The sequence below is a fragment of the Podarcis filfolensis genome (assembly GCF_964270895.1).
Source record: "Podarcis filfolensis genome assembly, chromosome: 3".
NCBI classification, from domain to species: domain Eukaryota; kingdom Metazoa; phylum Chordata; class Lepidosauria; order Squamata; family Lacertidae; genus Podarcis; species Podarcis filfolensis.
In genome coordinates, this window is record NC_139606.1 from 72,458,123 (window position 1) to 72,468,618 (window position 10,496).

General features: G+C 39.6%; 1 protein-coding gene across 1 annotated transcript; it reads right to left on the bottom strand.

The window, feature by feature from the left end:
- Positions 1-79: 79 nt before the first annotated feature.
- MPC1 (mitochondrial pyruvate carrier 1) lies at positions 80-10,492 on the bottom strand. Its single transcript, XM_083605938.1, has 4 exons — positions 10,292-10,492; positions 3,422-3,518; positions 1,841-1,973; positions 80-1,691 (listed from the first exon to the last, which is right to left on the bottom strand). Exons 2-4 carry the CDS (start codon positions 3,462-3,464, stop codon positions 1,673-1,675), a joined length of 195 nt encoding a protein of 64 aa, XP_083462064.1. The 5' UTR covers positions 3,465-3,518; positions 10,292-10,492; the 3' UTR covers positions 80-1,672.
- Between the last annotated feature and the right edge of the window lie 4 nt (positions 10,493-10,496).

Sequence of the window (10,496 nt, forward strand, 5' to 3'; positions counted from 1 at the left end):
ATCCTTGCACCAATCTATAGATCAATACAGCCCACTTCCACATTAGCAAGTCAGTAGAAAAGAAGAGAAACTACCTGTATGCTTTTACCAACATATGTATTAATATTAGCTTGGAAGTCTTTACAACAGAAATGGACCTCACACACAAGAAGTTCCACCCTTCATAGATTTTTCATAAATGGTAGCTTGTTTTGTTCAATCCAGTAATGCAAGTACAGTACCATTTTTATTAACATAGCTGAAAAACCGTTAGTACAAAATTTTCTCAAAACAGTTTATTGCCATTAGTTTAATTAATTTCATATTGTAACTCCTTCACCTGCTGAGAAAGTTTACTGCCCCCAAAGTTGTCGAAATAAAAAGAAAACTGTTCAATGTCCTCAGTACATGGTACTTTACAATTGTTGATAAAAGTCATAAGTGCTATAGGAGGAAGTAACTAGAACATTGTGCTGAAATTTATAATTCTGGTAGACCAGAGTATCCTTCAACACTCTAAAAGCCTTCATTTAAGTCTGCAGTTAAGTTTTGTATTAAATAACATTTAAAAGTTTCTAGTAATAGCTTCATGGGACAATTAAAATGGAATTAGGATGCAGACACAACTTGACTATCCACAACATTCAGCATACTTGCAACAAGTGGGATACTTCAGCTCTTAGGGGTGCAGTCTACATACAATAGAGATGTAGAAGTACACAAATTTTGTTCACTAGGCAAACCTGACCACAGACAACAGGATATCCAAGCACTGGATGTAACATTTACAAACAATCCACATGTGAAACTCCTCTGGTACATAGGTCCAAACAATAAGACCCTGGAAATTATCCCACGTTTCAGACCTAAAATGCTGGAATTTGCAATTCAGGCTCCATGCAAACATTACTTCTGCAGTGTGGATGACTAGCAGGTCTGAGGCAGGACACATAATCCTATAAAAATTCTACTTTCCACCTACATGTAGCCTGTGCCACTCTCAGATTTTATCTGAATCAGCCCATAAACTGTAATGAACTTCTGTTTTCCCCCTTCAGTTTATTTATTGGGGGTGGGGATGGAGTTAAGACCTGAATATATGGAAGAGCACAGATACAACATTCAAATCAGTCAGCAGTCAGTCAGCAACTACTATTTTTCAGTCAACATTGTACTGCTGATAGGAGAGCCTGATAATACAATTTAATTATAAAAACAGTCAGGAATGGGTGCTTCTGAACACAAGCTCTATTTTATGGCAACTACAATGCACTTAAGGAGACAGAACCACCATTCTTGAGTACATGTGTGCCAGGCTGCCAAATACCCATTGTTAAATTCTTAAAATCAAAACGCACAATTTGGTTCAGGACCTGTTTGTTGCAGCTTGTGAACAATTCTTATCCTCCTGAAAAGTTGTTATGTGTGTATGCTGAATAATTTCATAAATAAATAAATATAAAAATGCAGTATTTGTAAGGCAAGATGTTTGATGCAATGTTTCAAACTGCTGGGTGGTTCTTTTTAAAAGGCAGGCTACAAAATTCAGGGATGGGATGACATTGAACGTTGCCATGAATTTTAATGAAATGGTGATGCAAAAATATTGGACACAGCAACTGTGGATGGCAAAAACATTCATTGATTGTAATCTGTGGAGCACCTTTTCCATTTCCCTCTGTTAAACAGGCACTCAGTTCTTCTTTTCCAGGCTGTGAAGAAGAGAAAAAATAAAAATAAAAAGTTGATTCAAGGAAAAGTCTCCATCCAACAAGGCTTATGAAGAAAACAAGTATGAGATAAAAAAACTGCTTAGTTTATCTCACTAATTGTTACAACAATTTTTTAAAAGTGTACTCACTTGTATTTTATTAATCGTCCTCCTTGGATAAGTTGTGCACCTTCATTGGTAAAGTGACAAGCAAACAGCAACCAGTTCCTTGGCTGCACCTTATATGCAAACCGCATGAAAGTCAACGAGTAACAGCAGAGGGCTGTAAAAGTAAAATTAACAAGACTTTAGAGTATTCTGGAACTCTGACTAGGCAGTTCCCTCCATTTCTGCAATTACTATTTTAATTACATTCCAAGTGAACCTCTCTTCACACTGACCATTAGATATATGTATTTCATCATCTTACAATTACTACTGGAGCAGATGCTTTTGCTACTGAAAATGCTAAGTAATCATTGCGCTGTTGATGTTGGTTTCTATTTCCCTCACTGAGCAGCAAATGCTTGTCACAAGACAATGTTTACATTCCACAGTTCAAGTTACTGTTGGATTCCCACGGGAATGGGAGACTGGATGTGACGTACACTGGTTTCCTGTTTTTCAGTGTTCTGTCGTTTCTTTGTTAGAGAGAGAGTTGCTTCTCGGCTTTCACAGAGGCAAGATGTACATTTGTGTGTTCTCGGTATAGATGAGAAATAAAACAATTAGCATGTAGCACAATACCTGCTTATCCTTTCGTTGCGGACTACGAGATTACACTCTGCTTGTATCAGCTCCAGATGGGCTGGAGCTGATCAAAATCTCAGAGGTGGTTTTTTTGGGGGGGTTGCTGCCTATACTTCCTAAAAATTGTACTTCTACAAACCTCAGGGTTCCCCTCAGCATATTGTGATTATCTCCCTCTTTTTCTCAGTGGGCCTATTTTGGCTCCATTTCTCTTGGGACTAACCAAGTTCTTTAAATGATTGCAAGAATCCCACTCCTGTCACATACAGTACCATGAGCTACGAATCAAAGAGATTCCATAGGCCTACGCAACCTCAATTCAGTTCTTCCCTTTGATCAGTAGTCTGTTATTCAGCATTGCCAGGCATGGAACTGTTTTGGGTTTGTTGCACCTACTCATCATCTGAAACAAAGTGTCTTTTTGGCATTTTAAAAAAGCTATGAGCATTGTAATAAGGAACCCCCTTGTTGAAGCAGTTAAATATTAACTGCTTTTAGTCTTTTCAAGGCTGCAGAATATATACATTGTTGTTTAATTTAGTAGTTCCCAAGAAATACACAAAATAGTTACACAGTGTCTGCACTCAGAGTTGCTGCCATGTGCAAATAGCGATAGGCAAACCCAAGGATGCTGTCACATATTTATAAGCCTCACAACCTCTTTCAGCAGGACTATATCTATGTCAACTAGCAGCCCCTCCAAGTTCTTTAAATGACTGCAAGAATCCAACTCCTGTCAGATATAGTAGTTCGGAAAATCAGCTAGGAATCAAAGAGATTCCTTGGCCTGCACAACCTCAGTTAAATTATTCTCTTTGATCAGTAGTTTGCTATTCAGCATTGCTAGGTGTGGAACTGTTCAATAAATACTATTAAATGTAGCTCTTCAAGAAATAGCAATAAATGTAGGTTACACATCTAAGTAAGTTTGCTGACACTAAGAATTAGTTTCATCCCTAGATTAAACATTTTACTACTTACCAAAGGTCATTCGGCCACTGATGATCTCTGGTGATTTCTTCATATCATTAATAGCAGCAATAGGGAGTCCCCAGTTGGCTACTGGCCCCCAGAAGTGCTATAATGGAGATAATAAGAGGAAAGGATGCTTTATCCCCCTGCTTCTTCATATTTTTTAAACCAGAATTTCAAGATGTAATGCTGAATAGGAGCCATCTTATTTCTTACACACTAAGAATGTGTTGGTTAAAGTGTCTGTCATCTCTCCCAGTGTATTAAGTCAAATAAAATGTTTAGCATAGTGCATTTACTCTGCAATAGGAGAACAGAAGTATGTATGAAATAACCTTACACTGACAGTCCAATTAAGACAAAGCAAGCATTCTATGTAATTAGATAATTTTTACCTAAAAGTCATTTCTCAAGTCTAGTGGATTCCCAAGGTTTAGAATAGAAAGAAGAAGTGTACTGTATACTTTCAGGCTTCTCAAAAAGCTTCAAAATTCATATAATGATTCCTGTCACTAAGGTGTTTTTTAAGGGGAAATGTGTTTATTTGAACATACATATATATTAAGACTACTTAATAGGATATTCAGGAATTATCAAATACCCATATTTACTGGGAAACCAGCTGAATTAGCATTGCTAATGTAAGAGGTAAACAACAAGAATTTTCTGTGTAAGAAAGCACCATCTTTAAAAGCTGCATGAGAGTTGGATTAATTTGGCACTCACTTGGATTTACTAATAATTACTAATAAAGCCTGATTTTTTTGTGGGGGGAGGGGAAGGAGGAGAATTACCAAAGGCTCAGGGATCCTTTTTGCTTCAATATGGAGTTTAATTGTATAGCATTGCTGGCTACAAAGATCAGTTCAATAGTTTCCTGAAATAACAAATGCTCCCAACACACTGCTATTTTGTTGGGGGAGTCACAAACTAATTTTGCAGCCATCAGAGGAGAGGCACAACAGCACAATTGCCTTGAACATACTTCAGAGTGCAGCGACCCCTTCAGCTAGCTGCAGCTCCTTGTTGCATTATTAAGCAGTTGCTATATGTACTGGAAAGAGTCATAGCTGAACAATACTGACTTAATGAATAGCATTCATCCTTTAAAATGAAGTACTTGTACTAAATGCACCCCTCTCCTTTTTTGGCAGTGGGAGGCAGACACACCAAATGTCATATACAATTTCAAGAAGCAGGTTATATCTCCAGAAGAGAATGGCTGAACAACAATTCTGTCTACACTAGTATCAAGTGATAGGTTTATTGAGATCTCAGGGTAGCTATTTGAATGTGGGCGTGATACTAATGGAGCAGAAGAAATAATATTTTATCTAACCCATCTACAGAGAGGAACAGCACATCAACCGTGCAGTCTTGTTCTTAACTAATCAAGAACAGCACAATTACAATTGGCAGAAAGAAAGCAGAGACGGTGCCTTACCGTACTGTGTTATGAGAAGCCATAATGTTTCATCATTTAATCGGTACATGAAAGAGAAAATAAATAGTTGTTAGCTTTCATGAAATAAAATTTAGTATGTATATGAGAGATGCCACACATAGTTCTTCACAAAAAAGTCAAAGTACTTTAGTGTGCTCATTTAGCAACAAATCACTAAAATGTGCTTTATATTTTCATGTCTTTGGAAATAAGGAGCCATAACTAATTTTATCTACAAAATATATTCAACATGACATTTTCTAAAGGCTATTGCATTATTTGAGATATCCAACTTTATGATTAGAGACAATAAGTTTATCTAGAGGCATTACATGCTTGACTGGGATGTATTAACAGTATCTTGTTATTTTAACAATGGTTCTGGACACGGTGCCCCCATTTTCAAAAGAGTAATAAAAATATGACTGTGAGTTGTCTTCCTCTAGCATAACCATTTAGCTTTAAGGTAGGGCAACAGAAGAGAAAGAAAAAGGACCGTAAAAAATAGCAGAGTCTTGTGTTAAATAAGGTCACAGTGTGAAGACTGAAAGAAGGGCTGAATTCCTATCTTAAGAGCCATGGGCTACCAGGTTAGAAGGAGCTGCAGCATATGCAGCCCTGCCCCAAGCTTCACACCTGAAAAATTAACTTTCAGTCTAAAACAGAAAAATGGGACAGCCACACATGCATTCAGAATGCAGGCCTATATAAACACGTCAGAACTAGGGAGGCATACTTTGAATATTACTTGGATGGTACAAATACTCTATTCCTCATTTTCCCAGGTTAGGCATCTTTGGTCACTATGCCACTCTCTCTTTTGAAAGTTTCATGGTGGTAGAATCCACTTGGATCCTCTGCCAGTCACATCAAAAGAGCCACCTCACAGATTTGGAGGACGTATATGAGAAGAAAGCACAGTGAAGAATAGGCACCCTCCTCCCTCCTTCTGCACAGTCCCTTCCACGCACATTGAGTTATTGCAGGTCCCCACTTGTTTTAATCAAAGCCAAATCTTTTAAATGCTAAAATTGGCACGCCAAGCAGGTGCCATGGGATTGTAGTTAACTTGCACACTCCTAATTCAGGCTACTATATTCCATTATACCTGTATCTGCAAATAATTAAAAGGCTTCATTATTCCACGCAACAGTTTTTCTCTCAGCATCCCATGCATGACCCGTTAATCACCAATTTAATGTCTTCATTCTGTCATTCCCCCGACCTTGTGCTCTTGCAAGTCAACATACTTCATTTACTTTACCCTAGAACGATGATCCTAACTGCCCCTATGAGAAGGTCTTCATTATCTAGGATCTTAGTTTGCCTAAACTTTACACGTGCCTGAATGTTTAAAAAATTCCCAATATCAAAATATCTCCTTTCTTCTTTCTCAGGGATCATCATCTGCTTTCTCCTTTAAAAATGCATATTATTTCAGATAAGGATTGCAAAAGAGCTGCATATAAGGTGGCCTTTACATATCCTGCCGGTCACATGGAATCCACTGTCCATGAGATCACTTGCAGCTGCAAGAACATCTAAATAAGCTGGGCATATTGAAAGAATCATCTCACTATCTCCTATTTGGGTTATGTGAGAAGGGAACCCAAACAATTCCAGTGACTAAAGATTCTAGGTTCTTGTTTATGCAGTAAATCTTGCATAGCTCGACAAGGCAAAGGACAGTTCATTGTTCTTAGTCATCTTGCCCATTCTCTCAAGAGGCTCTGACTTTTAAAAAACATTTAATAAGTATACTTTAAATCAACACCACCTTTTCAGCACTAAAATAAATTTGATCACCATAGGCACTCAACAGCATGACCAGGATGGGCTTGGCAACAGTTTATGGAGCAATAATATGTCTCTTATCAAACATTACCACCTGAAAGCCTGGGGAATACAGAAATTAGCTGAGCAGAAATGTAGTATTGCAGGCATTTCAAGACATACTCCCAAAAGTCCTTTGTAACCTGCTTGTTCTTCCAAAGTTTAAACTGAGAAGATACACTGGAAGTAGATTGCTTCAGTAAGGAAGTCAGTATGGGCATATCTACACCAGAATTTCCTCTCTATCGTTTATAAACAGATGTGTACAAAGACAAAAAAGAAGCTCCATGCTACTTCCTTAACTCTTGTCATCATATGGCTCCCTTTGGTTTATGTTTGATGCCTGTCTTGCATATCCTGTTACTTTTTTCACTTCCGCTAGAAGTTAATAATAATAATAATAATAATAATAATAATAATAATTATTATTATTATTATTATTATTATTATTATTATTATTTATTTATACCCCGCCCATCTGGCTGGGCCTCCCCAGCCACTCTGGGCGGCTTCCATAAAAACCAAAAATACAATAAAATATCACCCGTTAAAAACTTCCCTGAACAGGGAATGTTCATATGTAGGCACACTTCTTTTCAGCTTGGTTTTATAAAAGTGTTATCTGTTGTTGCTGGTTTTATAAAACAATTTAACCATTGTTGATGCTAGAACAGACTTGTAAGTAGTCACTAACCTACCGTAATCTCCCATGAAAAGAAAGAATTGGAGTTCAGTGATCAGATAGGGAAGCCTTACAAAAACTGGTTGCCATCTTCTTGTGAATCATATACACAATTACTAGCAAAAGTAATTGTGGGCTGTATTTGTAATTACTTTTATGGGCCTATTTGTAAAGCTGTGCTGGCATAGTCATGGAGATTTAATTATACGTTATCTACAATTAAACTTTCTGTATGGCAAAAATGTAAAATTACAGATTGCTACTGTGAGATTTGAAGAGTAACTAAAAAACTAGGGGTGGGGGAGAGGGAAGCAAACCCAACTCAGATCAAAGTCAGCCCCAACTACAGGAATAAAAATGGAGAGTAAGGAACAGGAGAGAATTGTTTGCAAAAGCATAGATGCAACCCAATAATTCAATGGACTGAAATGAGGTAACCTGTAGTGCAGACAACCTCCGTTTGAAAGTTAAATACTCATTTACTACTAGGTAACCACAGTTTGTACAGCAGACTTTGAAATATATATATATATACTTAGTAGCTCCAAGATTTAAAAATTGGATAGTGTTGCACCAGAGATCCCTATAGATACACACACACTATATATGTGTGTGTATACACACACACACACACACACACACACATATTTAGTGTGTGTATGTGTATAAGTTTTTGAACGTAGGCCTGTAGCTGAACTAACATTTATTATACCAGCTACAGAACAACTTACCAACAAGACTCACGAGCAACTCGGGGGGGGGGGGGAGCCAGTCCCTTTATTCTTTGTAATCTCTTACATGGGCTGATGGAAATAGAATAACCTAACCTAGATGTTTTCCTCCTGCTATTATCATTAGTATATTGGTTTTTTAAGGTTTATTTTTTATTTATCAAAGTAGTTATACACCACTATTCATTAAAAATGTCCATGCACTTTACAATGACAGTATATAAACCATACAATTAAAACCATATTGTTGTTGGAATGGCTATGGTAGGTGAACCAGACAGAGCTGGTAAAAGGTGGTAAAAGACAGTAAAAAGTTGTGAGAAGAGCGTATATTCTGAATGCTGGCATTAAAATGTATAATTAAATAAAGTACTGATAGGAATGATAAAGCTAGTTCTAGTATACTTTGAATGGAGGCATAAAAATTCATTAAATTAAAGTACTAGCATGTGAATTGGAGTGGTTGTCCTAACTTAAGGAAAACATCATCTTTTAAAATTAAACAGATTCTTTGTCTTCTTGATTTCTTACACCCCTGTCTTAAGCAGCAATGTCAAATGACTGGGAAAGATCTGTATATTGTGCAAGCTCTTTCTATCTTGTGCAATATAAGCACAGCATTAGTAAAAACAGATTGGGGTCATCATGGAAATGGGCATAAAGCTCTTCTGCAATCACATCATGTTTATACACGTAGTGTATCATAGTTAACAATTGTATCATAGTTAACAGAACTCAATATTTAACATTAGCGTTTAGCAACCAAGCACCCCACCCACAATTAAGCCTATTTCACTTGCATGGAACAAATCAATGTCACTTTAGAACATGGTTAATCCTAAACATAATTTCTGATCTTAAATCCAATTTGCTCCATGTAATATTTTGTGTCTTCCCACCAGTCATTACAGCACTGCAGGTTTTCTTCATTACTCAAACTTGCTCAATCCCCTTCTTCTGCATGTTGAGGTACCCAAAGGGTCCCAAAGCAGTAGCCTGCATCCTATTCTGTGGAGTAGATTGAGAACAGGTGGGTGCAGAATACAGGGCCTCTCCTTAAAAAGGGATAAATGGCAACTAGAGATGAATAAGATTACCACTACAGCCATGGATGTCTCAGTATTTTCAGTAGAATTTAATCCCAGATAAGCATATACAGCAGAGGAGGATCTTCAGACACAGGACAAATCGTCTCCAGATCTCCCCATTTGGCCCATAAGGCTGTCTTCCTTAAACCACACCCACCTTCCCCAAAGCTGACAACCTATGTGGACATCAGGTGTGAGGCAGATAGAGGCACAGCTGCTTCTCCTGCAGAAAGCAAGACTGAGCAGGTCAGCCCACCATCTGATAGGTGATTGACAGATGGGTTGTCCCACCAAACATCATTATGCTATCTGATGACTGGCAGGTGGATGAGACCTGCCTCTTTCAAAGTCTGTGTGGGGAATATATATCTATATAAAAGATCTGGTCCACCTGGTCAAAAAGGTTCCCATCTTCGGGTTTACTAGCATTACTGTATTACTGTATTCAGCAGGTGCAGTTGTCATTTCTACAACACTGAGGCTGAAACTGCAGGGCCCGTTCCCCACCCCCACCCCCGGAATATTTACGAGAAGGAAGCCCCTTCCTTACAGCAGCCTAGCCGACATTTAGCTTCCTATATAGACGCATCGGATGCAGGTGCAACAGCAGCAGCGCACCTTTCACCTGAACGGGCGGGCAGGATGCTTCCACCGCGAGCCGGCAAACTCCCCGCGCAGGCCCCGTTCCCAAGGACACCGAATGCCACCCGAGCCTCAAGGGTCACCCTGGGCGTAGGGAGGCCCGATTTCGCCCGTTTGCGGATCAAGAGATGCCCATTTTGAACCACACCACGACCACCCGGCAACTCAACGGAAATCCTGACAGAAGACCAGGTAGCAGACACGACACAGAAAGCAAAAGAGAACGAGCTATATTTCTCCCGAGCCAAGCACACACGGACTCGCAGCCGTGACTCCAAGCCCTCCCGCCCGTGTTTCCCCTTTGATGCGGAGACAGAGGCTGTGTGAATCCACGCCACCAAACGCGAGACGCGCCCGCAGCTCCTTCCCCTTCCAGGCAGCTGGTGAGCAGCGCCCTGAAGGCCCCGCGAAGGTCGGCTCGGCCGCGGGGAGAAAGACCGGCTTCCCCCTCTCGCCCACCTCATGAGGTAGTCCCTGAAGTCCTTGCTGCGCACGTAGTCCGCGGCCTTGCGGGCCAGCGCCGCCATGGCGGAGGCGAGGAGCGACGGAGAGAAGAAGAGCCACCCGCGTCGTCGCCTCTGCCGCTTCCAATGACAAACTCCTCAGGCACGGAGGGCGAGACGCCTCTTCACGACCGGCTTCTGCTTTACGGTAACGCCTCCGT